Genomic DNA, 20,394 nt, shown 5'->3' with positions numbered 1-20,394 from the left:
GCGCTCGAACCCTCCATCCTGTATCTCTCCGTCAACGACGGCAAAAGATGGCCGTCGTTTCAGCCTTTTTCGGCCGTCGCAGCCACAATAGTTCGTAGATATGGCCTTTTCCGGCCAGATCCGTGGTGGATCTGGTCGGAAAAGGCCATAACGACTCGTTACGGCACAGATCCGACCGGTCTGTGTCGTAACAAAATTTTTCGGTCAGATTCCGACGGTGGTGGCCGGAATCTGGCACTACAGGTGGTAGGGGTGTTTTTATCATTTTATATATTAGGGTCTTTAATTAAATTAGTAAACCTAAGGGCTTTTTCATAAATTTTTAAAGTTTACCTCATAATACTCCCCTATCCAACAACCCAATACTATCCTCAAAATCCTATCCAAAATAATAAACCAAACGCACCAATAATAATAATAATAATAATAATAATAATATCATTATTATTATTATTATTATAGATTACCTTGAACACCTTATATTTGAGAATATAGCTAAAATATACCAACAACAAAATTTTAAATTTTGGCAAAATACCTTTAGCTACTACCGACGATTGTCGGCAGCCGAAATGGCACACGACCGATCAAATCTAGTCAGTCATGCGTTGATCTGGCCGTTACCGACCAAATCGAAGGCCAAAAATGGCCATATGCCCACGGATATGGTTAGAAACAACTAAAATAGATCTAGCCGTTTTCAGCCAGATCTAAGACCATCTAGCCATTTTGGCCTTTGATTTAGTCGGAAATGGCCATATCAGTACATGATCGGTCAGATATAGTCGGTCGTGTGCTTTTTTGGTGACTGTTGGCGACGACGGGTAGTCGTCTATAGTGGCTAAATAATTTTAGGTGATATTCATATAAATAATGAGGAACATTTCTATCCAAAGATACTTTTTGAGGATATAGAAGTCATTTTGTATAGTTGAGCTAATTGTTATTTGATAGACATATAAGGGCATTTGTATTCGAAGTGTTTTTTTTTTAATTAAAGGTAAAATTGGAATGAATAGTGAATTACCCCGACAATCTTTTAATAACACCAATTGAGAAAGTTATCTGATTATCCTCTATATTACCAACAATAATAACTATTGTCAATGAAAGATTATCGTAATTTCTTATTACTCGACAACCAAGTAACATAATATCCATAATAAAAGATAGATTACAGGAGTAATCTTCCCAGATCGTAACCAAACGCACCTAAAGGGTGATTTAGTATCAACAAAATGGATAATATGTTAATGTGTTATTATTATTAAAATATGCAACAATATTTATATTTTAAATCATGAATTAAATCCAATATAAACTTGTAATTTTCTTTAAATCTTAATTTAACATAATTATACGCCAATAGGGTTCAAAGGTTATTTTTGATGATTTCTCACAAAAGTGTCACGACTTTTATTATGAACTAAACCTCAGAGGTAGTTTCCGAGATTCTACCATTCTCTTATTAACTTGTAATTTTCTACCTTGTTCAATTAGCAATACGATGATTAATGCCTTCTATAGAAATTAAAATAATTTACTAGGATTAATTTTTTTCTATAAAATTAAATTATGTAGAATAATATACAAAAAATTATTCATTTCGATTAAAAATATTAAATAATTATTTGTATAATTTCCCTTCACCCCTATATATATATATATATATATATCATAATGACAATAATTGTAAGTCTTTTTACTATGTTTTATAAATACAGATTCTAATATTATTATTATTTATTATATTGGTTTTGTTTCATAAATCTCATGAAATAGGTTCATATCAATTACATCTAAAAGTTGAAAATATCAATTACCTCCCTGAAAATCTTTATATACTAATTAGTATTTCAAAACGGTGGGCTAGCGCTTCGCTTTTTCCCACTTTAACTATAGCAGAAATATTTTTTTTTTCCGTATTAAAGTCAAATGCCAGAGAATCCACCACGTATAAAGAAATCCGAAATCGAAATAAAATATTAAGAAAAAACATAAATCAGGATCCCACTTGAACTGTTAGTGTAAACCACTAGTAGATCTGATCCGGCCCTAAACTTACCCCTCTCAGGTGGATGCCTTCTTTCATTGGATTTTACCTTGGATTTTGTTGATTTTGAGTGGAGGGTATTTGTTGAATTAGTGTTCTGCTTGTAAACTGTTTAGTGTTTGGTGGGTGATTTTTCATATATGGAAATGTTAATGTTTCGTGGGAAGAGGTCTATTGCTATTTTTGGAATTTTTAATGGACTGGGTTGGCAACATTTTTGTTCATATTGTTTGAAAGTTTTGTGGATTTGATTGGTAATTTACTTGTAATTTAATGCTAGATTGAACCTGATTGATATGATAACGTGGTGGGATTTAAAGATGTAGGACATATTCTAATGAGTTGGGATTTTTGGTTATTTTTAATCAACAGATAGAAAGAATTCATAAAAAACTGTGAAAGCTTTGATTGTAAACATCATACTAATTTTTCTTATTTAATCTCGGTTTTGAAGGCTCTAGACTGTTATATAGCCATGTCAAGAAGGCCTGTAAATCCTGCTCGACGCCTTGTTGATGCGGAGCATCCCTTTTTGGTTCCGCGCATTCCAAATCACGCTCGTCACCCTATTGCCTGTTATACTTTTAGCAGTGGTATGTGTCATTGCAGTTGTTGTTCCCCAGTTTTTTTTCTCCTTCAATATGATTTTTTACAATTATTAATTAGCACTAATATTCCTTCAAAAAGGAAGCATGCCTTCTACAGACAACTAGTTATTAAACTGCAGTTTTAAATGGTTTTGGTATGAAAATAAAACTATTAATCATTTAATTTTTGATAATTTCAGGGTGCAGTTCTCCTCATGGCTATTTGTAGTGGTCAGGTTTGTACTCCCTCTGTTAGCTTTATTTTTGTGTGTGATGAGTAGTTTATGAACTCTTCCTCTCTCGTCCCAGGACCAAGACCTGAAAACTATTGTCAGTTTTACATACCTTTTTTTAAGCCCTTCATGGAAAAAACTAGATGGCGAGAAAATAATGTGGTTCATAAACAGACTTTATGTAATTCCCTTTGATACTATGGTGCTGGAATCTTCTGTCCATCACGAGTATTCGTAATTTAATGGCACTGGTCTAGCTTCTGTGTTACCTTTCTATATTATGCTCTGTTTTCACTATTTGGTTTCTGTTACAGGTAGAGTAATCATGAAAAGGAGGCATTGAGTAAAATTGAAGGTGTGGTTCTATTTATTTATTTAGATTTGATGCTTTTAATACCTTTATTTGAATGCAAAGTAGTATTCTGCCATATATGGCTTTTATGTTTGTTCTTTCATAACTACTCTGTCCTTGAGTTTTGGGGTTGGATACTTTTGTGGTACTTCAATATATAGCTTTGTGATTGATACATGGGATGGTTGAACTTTGTGATGCATATAGACAGTCTCTTACAACATTTACCGACTTTGGAAATTTTGGTATGCCAGCGATTTGCAAATAAATGATGAATATAGTGAGTGGCTGAGTGCTGGCCATTCGTTTCTATAAGCTTTTAACTACTTAATAAGGGTTGGTGTTCTGTCATGGGGGAGGGGTCTTAGGGGTTTAAAAAGCAATAAGTTAATTGTGGCCACGCGGAGTTGCAATTGACTAGAACTTCCTATCGAAAATCGGTTAGGACTTACAATTTGCATGGTTTTTTTTCATACTCCAACAGAAAGTTAAATCCATGGCAGACATAGGGTGCACTGTCCATTGATCCAGATAGTTTATGGGGACAAGAAAACTTTCAAGTTCATTCTCCTAAACAACTGGGAGGAGAAATTAGAGGGAAAGAAGTATTTGTAGTCTTTTACAACAGATTTGAGCTTTGTCTAGGTTCAGATTGTTCTGACCACTGGTTCAAACTATTAGTTTGGGCTTTTTACAACCCATATATAGGCCATCCACATTTTGTAACGAGATAGTGATCTGCGTTATGTGCTTTATTCTTACTGTATGTAATCAACTAATGAATTTATGGTATTATAATTGCTTAGTAGTTTGTATTTTATTTTTTTCTGTTTCGTATTTCCTTTTAAAGTTTTTGATTATATACTGTACTATTGTCGTATTGTGTACTAAGAGTTGCAGAAATTTAATATAATGAGTACAGAAATTCACTGAATTAAACATTTTTTAAACCTGTAATGGTTTGAGTTGGGCTTTCTTGTTTCTTGCTAAGAATTCTTGGCAGTATTACCTTTTTGATTACCTTCCAATTTGTATATAGTCTATAGCATGCCAATTTGTCAGATACATTTCATTCTCCTGTTTCAAGATTCAATTATGTGTATGCAGGTGATGTTTCATGCACGTTAGAAGTCCAGAGAGCATTACCTGTTCTCAAAAGCATATGTGACAGCAGGCGTAAAGTTTGCATGTAGGACCTGAAACTTGTTCAGTGGTTCTAAATTGTTAGAAAGGAGGATACAGAGGCATGGGGTGTGGACCATACCTTGTGATGTTGATCCAACTGCAAGAGTCTAGTGCGCAAAGGCATTGTGCGGTGGCTGATATCAAATTTCCCTGCCCTATAGGGCAAAGTCATTTTCTCTAGTCATAGTGTCTGATGCTGTAGATTACTTGACTCCAAAGTACCTCAACAAAACTCTTCCAGAAGGGGCAAGGGTATCTGCTGATGGTGTTTGTATATTTACGGTAAGCCCTATTTGGGTAATTTACAACCCCTATTTAGCTTATTTACATTTCTCTACAAATGTGCTCAGGCAGGACATGCTAATTCTTGTTTATGTTGGTGAATAACTCAAACCTGACTGAGAAGTTGACTGGTTATTTGGTTTGGTTTGACCAGCTTTCTGTGATCAATGGTAATTAGGTTCACATGGGCTAATTCTGGCTGTCAGGGGCTGATTCAGTCGTTGATTCCTTGTTCAATTTCACCCGTTTGGTGCTAATATGGTGTAGCAATCCAGTTTTCCTTGATCACTTTCTCATGTTTTTCTCAATCTGTTAACAGGAGACAGTGTAACCCTTCTATACAAGAAGCATTCCTCACCTTTCCCTTTCTCCCACCACCAAAAATTCTTCACCTAGATCTTTTAACATGATTCGACATCTTAGGATTGTGTTGTTGATTACTTCTTTTTTAATCATTAATTATGCATACAATGATTGATTTTCTGAAGTTTTTGCTGATGCCATTTCTAATGTAGGTTATCCTGGTCAGCACAGTGCTAAAATTGCGGAACTTCCAAATTTGCCGTCCATAAGTGATTGATTTTTTATGTTTCTGTTTACTGCTTTAGTACTGTCAGTTTTTGCATATTACGAAAGTGAAGGTGAAGTAATATTTGGTTTATGGGTTTTGGATCAACCCTGCAATATCTTTTCTTTGAAACCATTAATTTTGTCTATCAAATGGACACGGGTGTGAATGTTTAAGTTGGACCAATGGATTTGGTCAGTATTTTTGCTACAAATTGAATAAATTGAAATTATAAATGTACTGGAAAATTAGTTTATTTTACTTAGAGAAATAAGAAGACACTATTTCCTTTGAAATTTTAACAATTAAATAATGAAAAAGAGAATGGAAAATTAGAAAACCATGTAGAAGTTCTTGAAGAGTGGTGCTGTTGTAAACATCACTGTGATTTTGATGCAGCCAATTCTATGGTAGTTTCATGTTTTGCTCGGTTTAATGGTTATTGCAATTGATTTCCAATGATTGTTAGAAGAAAGTTGATATCTGAAATGTTATTTGGTGTAGGCCAAATTGCGTAGTCCATCTTGGTGGATAAAGTATTTCTTCAGAATAACTTAGAAGATAATGAAGCTGCCACAAAGAAGTTTGCAGGCTGCGGCAAAGAGGTCTTATAAGCCTCTGTCAAGTTTTCCACATCAAGTCACTTCATTGAGAATCTCAGTCTCATATCCTCTCTCTCGATGAACTTGCTATTAAAAACCAAGATGGCAAGAGACTTAGGCACCCGAAGGGTAAGTTATATTTGTGTAACTTCATTGCCGCATTTGTGTGTACCAATCTTGAGATAGTGATCTTTTGATTCAAATATCATTAGGGAAGTTAGTTCACAAAGAACTGGCTTCCCCTTATGTATTCTTTTGTTTTGGTATTTGCTGCTGTCCGGACTTGCTTTTTTTTGATGATCCTAGAACAAAGTAATGATGGTTGTTTAAATGGTAAGAATTTATTATTTGTGTCATCTTATGTATGTTGCCTGGACCTGGGAAGAAGAGGCTGGTAGCTGGGTAGAGTAGAACCTAGAAATGTTTACGTGACTTAATATTTTCTGAGGCCATCTGGACACTGGATGTGTCGGTGATAAATTATATTGATGATGATGCCATGAATATTTAGTAGAACTAGTATATGTTTATTGAATGATGAGATTTTGCATAAATGTAACCATAAATAACTTGGTGGGATTTCCTTCGTTGGTAAAATTGCCATACTCAGCCTAAGGCGAGTGTAGTTGGACACTTGGACTACTATTTTCTATTATATGCAATTTTAGCTTTTACTTTGAAGAAATGTAAAGCTATGGATAGGATTATAATATTAAATAGTTTTTATGGTGTATTATTTATTTGTGTTGATGGTTTTGGTCAAGAGATATTATTTTTTATTTGTGATGATCGCTGTCAAACCAGTTTGAATATTTATAACTCATTTCAAGGTAGTTACAAATGTCGTTAGCAATGAGAGACGTGTGTAAGGATTTTTAAATAAATGAGAATTTCTTGTAAAGATATTAGTATTGGATTAATGGGAAAAATAAAATTAAGTGCCCTAATTAAACTTATAACATGATATTTAGTACATTTGTTTAATGCTCATTCCTAGACAGAGATCACAATTTATTTTTTTTGTCGTTGGTTTAGGTTCAGAGTATCTTTTTAAAAAATAAAAAAAAAAAAAATTAACACAATTTCGAACCCCTAGCAGATACCATTCAAAAAGTTGATATTATATTTGTAATCTCAATATATTAATTAAAAAATTGCATCAAATTTTAATTTATGCACGGAAAAAAATATGTCATTTTATTTTTCATTTACACTATATAGTTTCAAATGAAAAATTTACACGTAATCGAATGGTGTGTAAAAGTAACTACTTGAAGGGTAAAATAGACAACAAATAAAACAGTTTTTTTCTTCTCAATATGTCTTATTGATTGAATTACAAGTTTAATATTTTTTAAATCAATTAAATATTTTGATCATATAACAAATTTCAGATATTAGTTTCTTTTTTATTGCATGAGAAAAGATAAATAAGGGTACTTTAGCTTTGCACCAAGATTTTATGCCGAATTAACTTTTCACAAAGGGTCTCCAACTAAGAGGGTGAAGTGTTCTATTCAAAACTATAAGGATGTAAGTGTCTTCTGAAATTTATGGGTCGCTTGTTCTCTGACTAAACCTAGGGTTTGCCTTGAGCACCTTCAAAACTGGTCATAAATGGAACAGGTTCACTTGTGTCCGTATATAATGTGGTCTAGCCATAGCTCTTGTCCGGCTCTTCTCATCTATGGCCAATCGAGCCCACCAAAATCCCAACCAAAACCCAAAGAAACTCTTTCCCTTACTCTCTCTTCTCATTTTCGCTTCCATCTTCCTCCTCCTTTCCATCTCCAACAAAACCTCCTTCTCTTCTTCTTCATCATTATCTCACCCCACATTTTTCAAACCCAATGACAGATCCGATCCGGTTATCTCCCATCCCTGGCCCTGTAACTACTCCAACGGCAAGTGGATCTACTCCTCCAACTTCAGATTCAACGATAGGTACGATAGCACCTGTAAGGAGATTTTTAAGGGGTGGAGTTGTCTTCTCAACAATAAATCCAATGCTGAAGAAATCCCCAAGTGGCGATGGAAACCTGACACGTGTCATCTTCACCCCTTAGATCCGCTTAAGTTTCTCCACACTTACAGAGACACTAACATTGGTACTCTTTTATTATTTTTTTTTAATTTTTCTGGGCGTTTTCTTTTTTCCTTTATTAGTGTTGGAAAATTTGCTTTTGTTATTTTTGGGGTCTTATGGTAGTTAGTTTTGTAGAGCTTATGAATATTCAACAGTGCAGGGTTTGTTGGCGATTCCTTGAACAGAAATATGTTTGTGTCTCTTTTTTGCACTCTGAAACGTGTGTCCAGGGAAGTTAAGAAGTGGCGTCCGGTTGGGGCTGATCGTGGCTTTACATTTCTTCAGTATAACCTCACTATTGCATATCATCGAACAAATCTTTTGGCACGTTACGGTAGGTAAGCTAAAGTACTGTATTTATTCGTCATGTTCTCCTATTTCTTGCTTTATCTGTACCATTTTATTCTTCATGTTCTCCACTGTTTGTATCGTATCATAGCTTCAGCCTAAACTCTATCCATATTGGCTTTCCTAAAACACTGAAAACAAAACTTTAATCACTTCCAAAATACATTTTGCTTAAACACTTCCAAAAACATAAAAATCACTTCTAATAGTCATCAATAAATTCACACTTTCTATAATACCATACAAATATTTGAAAAAAATAAGTCCAAGAATCCCAGAGATAGAAGCTAAATAAAATAGTCACCTCACCTGCCTCATACCACACCCATGTGTTGCCACCAATCATTGTGCATCGATGACAGAGCCACTGCCGTTGACTTCTTCTCTTGCCAAGCTACAACTTTCCCTAAAGGTCTCACTTCATCTGAACTTTGTTTAAACCTCCCAAATATCTCAGCTTTTGCCTCTTCACCGTCCTATGGTGGCACATGAGATTTGTCTGCTCCTAGTATCCAATTTGCTATCGGAACCTTTGGTCGGAGTATATATTAGGTACTAGGGTTAAAAAATTGGTTCAAGAGGAGACAGTTGGTGGTAGCGGTGTGGTTTCATGTGATGGCTTTTGATGGCAGTGAAGAGGCAGTGGCAGTGATATTTAAGAACAAGCATAGAATCTGAGCTCTACTCTTTGATTGGATTCAAAGTCTTAATGTAATTAGAGACTTTTGGAAATTGGTTGGCACTCAAAGAGAGATTGTTCATGGAAATATTAACATAAGTAATCAAACTGAAAATCTGAGGAAGGATGTATTATTTAGTAAGATACTGAAACTAAAAGACTTAGATGCCTTTGGAGGGAATGGATGGGGGAAATTTAGAGAAGTTTAGCTGATATAGATATTCTGGTTAAGAAGATGCTCACTGGGTTGATTATTCTGGTGGTTGTCATCTACGCAGTCTTTTGTTGTGATATTTTTTATGTCCATGTGCAAGTTTGCATTTTTTGTTCTCTATTTCTGCAACAGCAAAATTTCACATTCTATTTTGTTTTCTCCTGTATTGGTATCTTTTATATAAGATTGCATGGTCATTCATATCGTCTGTAGTTTGTCTTAATTCATGTGTTGCATCTCACTTAAGTCGGTGCTCCTGTTTAATGCAGGTGGTCAGCTAATGCTAATGGTGGTACATTGGAAGCTCTTGGATATAAGGAGGGTTATAGGGTAGATGTTGATGTTCCAGAACTTACATGGGCAAAGGCTTCAAACTTTCATGATATTTTAATATTCAACACAGGACACTGGTAGTTTAATATCTTTAATATGTGTTGTAGTTTATTGATTCCCATGGATATGATGATTTCCTAGATGGTGGTGCATTGTATCGTTGTAAACTTTAGTTCTCCAGGTATTTAAGATGACAAATGGTGGAGGGGCAGCTGAAATTGTTAATTGTATATCAAATGATCCTACTTTTTATATATATGCTTTTCTGAAGTTTGTGGCACCACTTGGAAGTGTCTTTCGGCTCTTGCCTATGTTTATGCGCTGAATGAAAATTTTGGTTGGTTTTCATATATGATCAGAATAGTTCATTCACCACATTCACTAGTTTAGTGTTTATATATACGATATTTACTTGTGTTTTGTTCTTATTAAAAATGATTTTTACTATGCAATAGGTTTTGCTAACCAATAATTTGAAAATTTGTATTTTGTTCACAGGTGGTGGGCACCTTCAAAATTTGATCCTGTAAAGTCACCCATGCTTTTCTTTGAGAAGGATCAGCCTATCATCCCTCCCATATCTCCTGATGTTGGTTTGGATAAAGTTCTAAAACACATGGTATGACACTGAATGCTTTGTTTTGCTAAGTTTTTAGGTGGAAAATAATAAGTTGTTCGGTAGAAAACAATAAGCTGTTCGGTAGGATATAATAAGCTTACATAGTGAATGCCTGATAGAAATTGGCTTTTAGCTTTTACTTTGGCTATTGAATTCTTTTTTGCATGCATACAAACTTACAGTATTGAACATAAAGTTGAGGAATCTTGCTTTATTGAAGATTTTTTTTTTTTTTTTTGGATTATAAAATGGGATACAATTGGTTAAAATTTACAAAACAAATGTAAAATGTGATGCTTGCTTGGGTCTTCAGGGTCTAGGTTTGTATGCCTATTTGCAATAAGAAGACTAGTGGCTTGATCCATGATAAAGATATCTAAACTTTAGATCTCTTACCTAAAGCTTTGGAGGTGCTAAAGGCTAAACTTTGGTAACATTTAAGATGTTATATTAGAATGTTACTTATATTGTTTAGATTTAATTTCCTAATTTAGCTTTTTTATTTGTTCAGGTTTTTAGTTATTTGATGTAAATCTGCATGCTTTTTCATTTAGAAATATAGCCACCGTATATAAACATATTTTTTTAATTCTTTTGGGGGGTTAAAAATATTTTATTTGCTATGTAGAGGATCCCTTTGAGGTTTCGAAGAGTAGCATTTATATATAATAATGAGCTGCGATAGTTCTCTGTCAAGGTCACCTCTCACTTTTATGATGGGTAAATCCACAGTTTCTCATAATTGGTACTCTTATGACTCACATCAACTGTTGTCATCTTACATGACTGTCCCAATGCAGAATGACAGTGTTGCAAGATTGGTTTGGAGAATTGGCCTTCCGTTTGTGCTTTACTTCTTAATGGGGATGACATGGTCACCCCAGAAACATTTTTGTTGAAGATTGAGAATTTCATTGAAATTTTAGACAGAAATTGTGGAAAGTTTGGTCAAGTTAGCATTTGTGGAGTGCCATGACCATTTCTTGGTTATTGTAGGACTTTTGCTATTCTGATATTACCTTTTTCGAATTATTTGATGTGGAATTGTCTGTTTGTTTTGTGAAATGTTTTTCAGAAGTGAATGCGGCTGTCTTATATATGTTACCTTAGCGAATCTAATTGTGCCTATCATGGTTTTCTTTGGGTGCTTTCCCTTAGAAATTGAATGGATTAACTCATTGCTTTGTCAAATGTCTTGCTTTTTGTATTTACTTCTATCCTGCATTAACTTGGACATCCATCCCGGATTTGCCTTTCCTAGAAGCATCAACTGTTTCTGTAGTTTAAAAGAAGCAATGCTTTCCCATTTCACTTAGCATACTCCATTAGTATTTTGAAATCTCATCTTTAATGACATGAATCATGTGGGTATAGTGAGTTTGATGGTGAGGGAAAAAGAAAATGATAAATTTGACCCGATTAAATAGTAATTAGAGTTATAACTCTGTACATTACAAGTTAGATATTAGTTTTATTTTCTCTAATGGAATTTGTAATGACAGATACATTTTGTTGAGAAAACTGCTCGACCAGGTGCAATCAAATTCTTTCGTACGCAGTCGCCAAGACATTTTGAAGGAGGTGACTGGGACCAAGGTGGTTCTTGTCAACGGCTGCAGCCTTTGTTATCGGAGCAAGTGAGTAACATCTAATGCTCAGGATCTGATTGAATATCATTTTCTGTTAAAACGATATTTCAAACACCTCATGCATAGTAATCGTATCATTATCTGTAAAGATCTATTTTATATGCTTGTATCCCGAGGGGTATCAATTTCTTTTAGATGCATAGTTTTTGCTTATGTAGACTGTATTCTGAATAAGGATGGAGATTTAAAGTTTTCTGTTTTCTCTCAGGTTGAAGAACTTTTTTCACTAAAAAATAATGGAACAAATGTCGAAACACGTGTGGTGAATCAGCACCTGTATGAGGCCCTCAAGGGGTCACATTTCCATGTTTTGGACATTACCCACATGAGCGAGTTCAGAGCTGATGCCCATCCCTCCACAGCCGGTGGAAAGAAACACGATGACTGCATGCACTGGTGCTTACCAGGAATTACGGATACTTGGAATGACTTGTTTGTAACACTTCTCAACTTTATCAAGGGTAAAAAATGATGCACAGACTAATTAGATTTAGATAATATTATCTGTTCTTTAAAGTCTTGAGTTATGAGGTTGATGATCATGTCATTAAGTACCCATTCTGTAGGAAATACACATAAACAACGCTCCTGAAATCTATTCTAGAGGGATGAGAATAGTCCTTAACATTACAGTATGAACTAATTTCAATCTCAGTTTATGAATTCCTGTGAGTATTTCCTACAACTTTTGAGTTTTGAGATGCAGTTTCGCTTCCTGTTTTCTATTCAAAATCAATCAATTAACCGACTAGTGAGTAGTGAGTATTGTATTAATATTGTAATTGTATGGAAGAAAAGAGAAGAATCCAAAAATTTAAACCTTCTAGGTAATGCTAGTAACAGGATAGACAGCCACTGCAGTTCCTGAACTTCCTCAGCTTCGAACAACTGCACTTGAATGCAACGTTCCTCCATGGCTCAACCTACCCAGCATTAATTTTACAGAAAAAAATTATGTGGAATATGGCTTTAGAAACATATATTTTGATGCTTTTTCAACTGCAGCTTCGAACAAATCTTATTTATATTTTGTGCCTTGCAACCGAAAAGAGGAGTGATATGAATGATGCTTTTTCTAGTGCCTCCAGGGAGAATTGTTCCATGAGTTGCTGGAGTTGAAATCACATTTCCCTGTAATTTTATACTATCTACTTCATTTCAAACCATTCTCTTCTGGCCGGAATAATACCAGACGCTCTCCGGTAAGCTTTTAGACCTCCTTATTTACTTAATTAGAATCCATTATTTACAATGTTATTTTCTCCATAAAATAAACAACAATGAGGGTGGTTACCTGTCCATAATTTAGGACTCCGGATGAAGGGCTGATCAACATGTTTTAAATGGAATGAGAGTTCCTTGTGAAAATTGTCATTAGAGAACGAATTAAAGAGAAGAAGTTTGATGCACTCAGATTTATCATAAGCATAAGGTAAAAGAGAACTATAAGCTGGATCTGGCATTGACACAAGTACTTATTATTCATAATATTGCGATTTGTCCTCGTAGGTTACAAACAGATTATTAACATAACAATATCCTTCCAGCAATAGGACTAAATTATTTCTCATTTATTATGCTTTTGTATATTGCAGTTTTATGAAGATAAAATTAATCAATCAAGTGTGAAGGTCCATTCCATCTTGTCCTCGATTCGACCAGTTTGAATTCCGGTTAGAGTATTATACAGCTTTCGAGACACTGTCTCTACTCCAGTCTTGTACTCGACCCTGCATTCAGCTTATTAATAAGAAAGTTGTGTTTGGACCTTGAATCTAAAGTCCATGAACTTTAAAATGTGTCATTCTCATTGTGCTATAATTAGGATTTAATAATCTCAATAGTTAAATACCTTTTACTTTGATAGGTTATGCTACTAACAAAATTGACAACTACTGCAGTTCCAGTGCAGAAAACTTCTTCAGCATCAAACAATTCCTCTACCGGGATAGCACGTTCCTCAACCTGTTCAAAATCGTGATTGAGAATTAGTATATATCTTGAATTTGATAATATATGTGCCTCGCTAATTGAAGCATTATAAGAGAATCACCTCATAACCTAAAACACGAGCAATTTCAATAATGCTTTTTCTGGTAATTCCGGGCAGAATAGTTCCATCTGTTGCTGGAGTTGAAATGGTATTTCCCTTAAAAAAAAAAAAAAAAAAAAACTGTGTTAGAACTTATAATTTAGCATAGAAAAAAAATACATTAACATACCTCTTCCCTTGTGATCGGATGGTAAGTCATTTAATCACTCAAGTTAGTTACACCCAAGGGTTTTGTGTTCAAGTTAAGGGAGAGGCAATTACCGGGTTTACTCAAAAAGATACATTAGCATAATGTGAATTTATTAAGAGTGTTAAGCTAACACTAAGTTGAAGAATATAACATGTATACATATTTTAACATAAACATAGGAAAATGTAGAACAAAGTTTTTTTTTTTTTTTTAATTATCAGTTTTACCTTTACTATAAAGATGTTGCTTGTAGAAGCCTCTTCAATATTTTTTCCTGTTACTACATCAAGGAATAGGACATCAGTGAACCCTTTGGCCTTTGCTTCCGAAATTGTTTTATAAATCTACAGCCAAAAAGTTAGGCATGGAACAGTAGTTAATGCAAGTAGTAACACTATAGTCAAAGAAAGACCAATTTAAAAAAAAAAAAAAAAGAGAAATAAAAAAGAGAAGAAATGTTAAGAATAGATACTACAAATTGCTCATAGTTTTCTTTATAGGCTTACCGATGCATAGTTGCAGATAGCTTTTATACCTCCAGTTCCACCAGGCGTAGCTCGATAAACATTTTCCCCAACAACCAAATTTACGACCCCCTATTATTGAGGCAAATCTTTAGTCTTCTAATAATTTTTAAAGTGAATAAGTATTGCAATTGCAGATGTATTCAATCGTGATGGACTCATAAAAAAAGATTTATCCATTAAGATGTATAAACCCCTGCATCAAACACAAAAAACTACACTAATTACTTGGCACCTTGTGAAAATTGCCGACTGGAGAAACATATGTTATAAATGTATGTTCATTGGCCGTCCCCAAGTTGAGCATTGATCCACTTCCTATTAGCAAAGGCCTAATATACAATGATCCTTTCCCTGGCGGAGGAACCTATTCACCATCCATATATATAAATTCATTAGAATTCGTTGATAAACATTACCTGTTTGTAATTCTTTATATATAGAGTTATTGTTGATTTGGATTTTAAAAATATTGAGCATATGATTACGAGGGTTTAAACTATTAGTTACCCAACGCTTATTGGCATTGACAGTTTGCTTTACGGCATCAAGAAATTGCTCCATCGTTGGTGATGGCATGCACAATCTTTCTGCACCCATCTTCATTCGCAGAGCATTCAGTTCCGGACGAAACAGTAGAATACGCCCATCTTCTGTCCTGTACGCCTTCATACCTTCTAATATTCCCTAAATGCAACACCATTTTAGTACATGAATACTGCTAGCATACATCAATTTGATTAAAAACCTGGAAGAAGACTATTTATTACTAAAATAAATGTTAAATGCACTAGCCGTTAAGCTGATATATTCCACTATATCAAAAGCTTGTACAAATTTGCAGTTCGGGAAAGTTACCTGTGCATAGTTTAAAATTCCCGATGAAGGGTTCATCTCCATGTTTCCTAATGGAGTGAGAGTTCCTGGCGAAAAGTTCTCTTCTTTAGAGCATTTCATAATGTACATGTAATCGGTTGGAGTTAGACCAAATCCGAGCTCATCCCAGTTGACATTGGCATATTCCCTATTACCATGACTGTGAAATGGCAACTTTAATTAATTTGCTATGCAAATTAAGGTGAGTAATATCGAAGAGAAAGAGGAAAAAAGAAAATCTGAAAAAATCAAAATCATAGGACTCTGAATGTTGATCTCACACACACATATAATTACCTATTATCAACATCTGGTTCACAAGCTTGCACGGCGGCTGCCGGATATGTGGAGTTAGACCTGACCTGAAACGGTGTATATGCACCAAGGATGTTTTCAAATTGTATTTGATGACATTGATAGTAAAGATATAATTTTTTATCATCTGGAACTGGTAATAAAAACCAACTACAATATATATATATGCAGAAACAGAGATGATATAAAACCAAGTCAAATATATGAAAAAGTTTAATAATCATAAGACATGCAATCTGATTTTAACTCCCTTGTATACTAGAGGTCACTGGTGATTATGCCGAAAGAGAGATGATTAATAAAATTTTACTTTGAATATACAACACACTGACATACCTCGGTGAAAGAAGATCCTTCACAATCTTTCGCTCTAAACATGGTGTGATGATTTGCAAAATCTAACGAAAGAGTCTCTTGATATGAAGCAGAAACAAAAGCACTTCAGCTTGATTTAACCCAAGACCGTCTCTATGAGCTGCAACTGCAAGCAAACTCCTTGCTTTATATACAAGCTCATCGTGTGTAGTTAAATATATTTTCAAGCCATTTAATTGACCCAGTCAGTTGTTGCATATATATTTCAAAGCTGACAAATTTTAAAACATTTGTTTTACAATTTTTTTTCCATCCTCAGGTAGAAAATCGTTGTGGTCAGGGGCGGATCCAGAGTGTGGTAAGGGTCAATTTAAAAAAAAAAAAAAAAAAAAAATTAAATATGTTATTTATTTTCAAATATTAAAAAATGTGGCCCACTCTCAATTTTAGCATTAAAAAGTCTTGGTCCACTCTCTATTTTCATACTAAAAAACTTAGGCCCACCTCCCACCTTCAATTTTTTAATAAAACTTGTAAAAGTAAACATTCCTCCGTAGTCACAATTTGCAAACCCTCAGTCTGTAGTCACTCACGTCTTTCACAACTCCTTTGTTGTTCTCCTTAATTCTTCATAGTTTAGACTTCAACAAAATTTTATCAGCTATTTTCTCTCTTATTTGTACTTTTTTTGTATATAATATTTTTCTTTTATTTGTATGTATTAGCATAATAACATTATACATTGAATTTTTTGTTAAGAAAACTTTTAGAAAAAATGGGGAAGATGGGAATCGAAACATGGAAGATGGGAATCGAAACATTGTTCTCTAAATACAATTTGAGCATATAAGATTACGTGGACAAGGTTATGATGTGTGAGTAATATGCAAGGCTAGTTTAATGGGTTAAAAGCACTTATATTGAAAGATAATGAATATGCCTTCTATGTTCATTGTTTTACTCACTAACTTCAACTGAAATTTATAGCTATGACAAAAAAGGATACAACTATTGAGAGACTATTTTTGAAAGTTTCTTGTGTGATAAATATTGTTGGATGGTCACCTAGACGTAAGGATCTTCTTAATGAGGAACAAGAAATAATGGATAAGATAATCTACTTGATGAAGTTTCTCATTTTTGCATTGCTCATAATATAAATGTGCCAAATATGAAAGAGAAATTTGTTGCACGAAGGAGACTGCGGCGTAATGTTCAAGAGATGACAAATTTATTTCATTACCGTGTCGACTTGTTCTATGCCATAATAGATTTGCAATTATCAGACCTTAACAGTCGTTTTAATGAAGGTAATATAGAATTACTTATTTGCATGACCTTCCTAAATCCAAGTGATTGCTTTCAAGCATTTGATAAGGGAAAATTGGTTCGTTTTGCTCAATTTTATCCACTTGAATTTTCTTCTACGATCTTATGACACTTGAACTTCAATTTAATAATTACATTGATGATATGTGCTCGGATAGTTATTTTTAAGAACTAAATGATATTACCAGTCTTGCTTAGAAAATGGTTGAAAAGAAGAAGCATCTTATTTACTAATTGATATATTTGCTCATTACATTGGCTTTAACCTTACCATTTGCAACTGCAAGTGTAGAAATGACATTTTCTGCTATGAAAATTGTGAAGACTCATTTACGCAATCGGATGGGAGATCAATTCTTGAATGATAGCCTAATTCCATATGTTGAGAAAGATATATTTGATAGTGTTGATAAGGAAATGATCATGCAACGATTTCTCAATATGAAGCCCTGTCGAGGACAATAGTAAATGTAATTTTTTTTTTCTTTTTGTGACAATATTGACTGGAAAAACAGAATATGAATGTTATATACAATTAGTTTTTATTTGGCACACCTTAACAGAATTTTCTGGATCCGCCCATGGTTGTGGTGATATATATAATGTTATGTATTATGTTACTATATAGCTCAACTGCTATCAAAGAATAATAAAAATATAAAACGACAGTGATTATGATTCATTCCATGGTTCAACTAAATTCAAGCACTAGAGGTTTAATGGGTCAAGACAAAGAATTAAGGTGCAAAATCTTATGAAAAAATGACGCAGCATAACGCCATTGGTCACATGTGAAATAATTGAAGGAAAGCAAGCAAGAAAAGGGATTAAAACTTTTCTGTATATTAGCTCATATTCAATATACTATACAATGGTGAGATTTATATGCACGTGTAGGGATAAATCCTGTCCCAGACAGATTTACATTGAAAAGTTAAGAATGTCGCTAAATGAACCTTCACTAAAAGAACCCTGAGAAGAGTCTACTGACTCAGCTTCCACCTATATAGTGCCACTTTAGCTTTGTCCTTTACAGGTAGCTATTTTTTCTGGTAATATCAAATCAGTGTAAAATGAAAGAAAAGAGATAAGATGAAGTGGATTTATGTTTAGGATAGATGCTGGCAGCCACATTGTTATAAAAAATTCTGATATCAAAATAAAACTGAAGATTTAATGTGCATGCCTGTGTGCAAGGGTTTCCATGATTCCGGACACAATTTACAGTTAAAAGATATAATTGTTAGCCATGATGTTCAATTAGCTAAAAGTTTTAGGAACCTGGTAAATAAATAGCAAATCTATTCGTACATATTCTTTAATAGATCAAAAATGACGTGGGTATTTATTCATATATATCAATAGAGAATCTTCGTAGACTACTTTGTTGTAGTATTACAATCTTTTAACTTATTTATCATTTTATGATATATAAACATAATTTCTGGATTAAAATCTAGCTAAAATATTGTTGTTACAAAAATTCGCAACAATCAGAGATATCTAGTTGACCACAACGGGACTGGGTAGAAATTTAAGAGTGAGCGGTTTCGGGTACCCTACATTTTTTAAAAGAATTGGAACTGGAATCGAAACCGGTCGGTTCCTAAGATTTGGAATTAGATCCAGAACCGGCCAGTTCTGATTCCTGAAAATTTGGAACCGAAACCTAAAATATAGGTTTCGGTTTATGATTCCAAGTACTTGGGTTAATTTTAGTTACCCCTACTTTTAAAAAATGATAAATACACCCCCAAATAATTACCAATACACCCCAACAGTTTACAAAAATTACAATTTAGTCTTGGTTCCTACCTGGGTACCCGGACCTTGGTTCTAGTTATGGTTCTTGGTTCCAACACTATAGTAATTACAACCGGACCTAGGAATTTCCAGTTCCAAATTTTTAGAACTGGAATCGGACCCTAATGGGATCGATTTTGGTTCCTACCCAAAAACGGTGAGTGGGTACCCATTGGTTTAGGTTCTACCCTTTATCCATGCTCACCCTGTAGGATGTGCGCGTGATTATAAATAGTCAGCCTATGATTATAAATAACCAGCCTGAAATAGATCAGAAAATCCATAACGAGAGTAAACAAGAGGTTTTTAAAGTGGTTCTATAGGTTAGAACCAAGCCTACGTCCACTGCTATCTTGTTGCTTATAACTGAAATTTACACAAGATGATTACAAGAGAAAACAAGTAATAGCAAGTTGATGCTCTCTCTAAAATGGTTTTCTCTGTTTAAGTGTATTTAATCCAGGATCCATAAAATAGAGGTGGTGTCTCCCTTTTATACATGCCGTCTGACAGTGTTTGGAAGTTGGTATTATGTGATGGATTACACGCATAATTTCCTGTAATCCAGATCAGAGTTAACCCTCACCCATACTTAAGTCAGAATGCCCATGCTCAAGAGTGGTGAGCTTATTGATTAAGTCATTCGCTGTTGGTGTGACACGTGGGATGATCCAGATTGCTATATCCCGGTATGGTTTTTAGATAGGTGACACAAATTTGGCCATCAGACAAAATCATGCACACAAATATTATTAGCCAAGCTTTGTCAGCAACAATACTTGTGCCATTCAATTTATATTAGTAAGACTAGAAGAGGTGTATTGGCAATATGATTATATATCATGAAAAGAAACAAAAATAAAAAATAAAAAAATAATAAAAGAGAGAGTTGGGAAATATGAATATCTATATGCGGGTGTTTGGATCATATAATATTTTAGTATAGGGGGATGTTATATTAACAGAGAGATAAATCACCTTGAAGATTACTAAGATTGTTTAGGAAATGTGTTTGGTTGGTTCGAATAAATTGGTAAATAATATGTTTGGTTGCGAGGATAAATGGGTGGGTATGTTATATAGATTACTAAATTGCCTTCCTTTTTAAAATTTAATATAATACTATTTTTTGAATCATTTCTTTTAACCCCCTACATTTGAAATTTTGCTAAGACACCCCAACCATATAAAGCTTTAAT

General features: G+C 34.1%; 2 protein-coding genes and 1 pseudogene across 2 annotated transcripts; 2 read left to right on the top strand and 1 right to left on the bottom strand.

Annotated features, from left to right (window-relative positions):
• The first annotated feature begins 2,528 nt into the window (after nt 1–2,528).
• On the top strand, nt 2,529–5,912 carry LOC116119542 (annotated as a pseudogene).
• Nucleotides 5,913–7,515: 1,603 nt separating this feature from the next.
• Nucleotides 7,516–12,453, top strand: LOC116119540 (protein trichome birefringence-like 13). Its single transcript, XM_031405477.1, has 6 exons — nt 7,516–7,970; nt 8,109–8,286; nt 9,459–9,599; nt 10,021–10,141; nt 11,644–11,778; nt 11,999–12,453. The coding sequence occupies exons 1-6, from the start codon at nt 7,550–7,552 to the stop codon at nt 12,260–12,262; spliced, it is 1,260 nt and encodes a 419-aa protein (XP_031261337.1). The 5' UTR covers nt 7,516–7,549; the 3' UTR covers nt 12,263–12,453.
• A 794-nt stretch (nt 12,454–13,247) lies between these two features.
• Nucleotides 13,248–16,361, bottom strand: LOC116119541 (branched-chain-amino-acid aminotransferase 6-like). The gene is made up of 10 exons (XM_031405478.1): nt 16,085–16,361; nt 15,731–15,795; nt 15,416–15,593; nt 15,068–15,244; nt 14,793–14,924; nt 14,540–14,629; nt 14,261–14,377; nt 13,844–13,939; nt 13,643–13,755; nt 13,248–13,520 (listed from the first exon to the last, which is right to left on the bottom strand). The coding sequence occupies exons 1-10, from the start codon at nt 16,124–16,126 to the stop codon at nt 13,406–13,408; spliced, it is 1,125 nt and encodes a 374-aa protein (XP_031261338.1). The 5' UTR covers nt 16,127–16,361; the 3' UTR covers nt 13,248–13,405.
• Between the last annotated feature and the right edge of the window lie 4,033 nt (nt 16,362–20,394).

This window comes from Pistacia vera, unplaced genomic scaffold (assembly GCF_008641045.1).
Source record: "Pistacia vera cultivar Batoury unplaced genomic scaffold, PisVer_v2 Contig895, whole genome shotgun sequence".
In the NCBI taxonomy this organism is placed as follows: Eukaryota; Viridiplantae; Streptophyta; class Magnoliopsida; order Sapindales; family Anacardiaceae; genus Pistacia; species Pistacia vera.
This window is presented reverse-complemented; position numbering and strand designations above follow the sequence as displayed.

Excerpts from the sequence above, each read along its gene's own strand:
- LOC116119540 (XM_031405477.1), top strand. The coding sequence starts at position 7,550 with ATGGCCAATCGAGCCCACCAAAATCCCAACCAAAACCCAAAGAAACTC. Across the intron at positions 9,600-10,020 it reads ATATTCAACACAGGACACTG|GTGGTGGGCACCTTCAAAAT; the intron begins GTAGTTTAATAT and ends TTTTGTTCACAG. Across the intron at positions 10,142-11,643 it reads ATAAAGTTCTAAAACACATG|ATACATTTTGTTGAGAAAAC; the intron begins GTATGACACTGA and ends TTGTAATGACAG.
- LOC116119541 (XM_031405478.1), bottom strand. The coding sequence starts at position 16,126 with ATGTTTAGAGCGAAAGATTGTGAAGGATCTTCTTTCACCGAG. Across the intron at positions 14,925-15,067 it reads TCAATGCCAATAAGCGTTGG|GTTCCTCCGCCAGGGAAAGG; the intron begins GTAACTAATAGT and ends GATGGTGAATAG. Across the intron at positions 14,630-14,792 it reads CAGTCGGCAATTTTCACAAG|GGGGTCGTAAATTTGGTTGT; the intron begins GTGCCAAGTAAT and ends CCTCAATAATAG.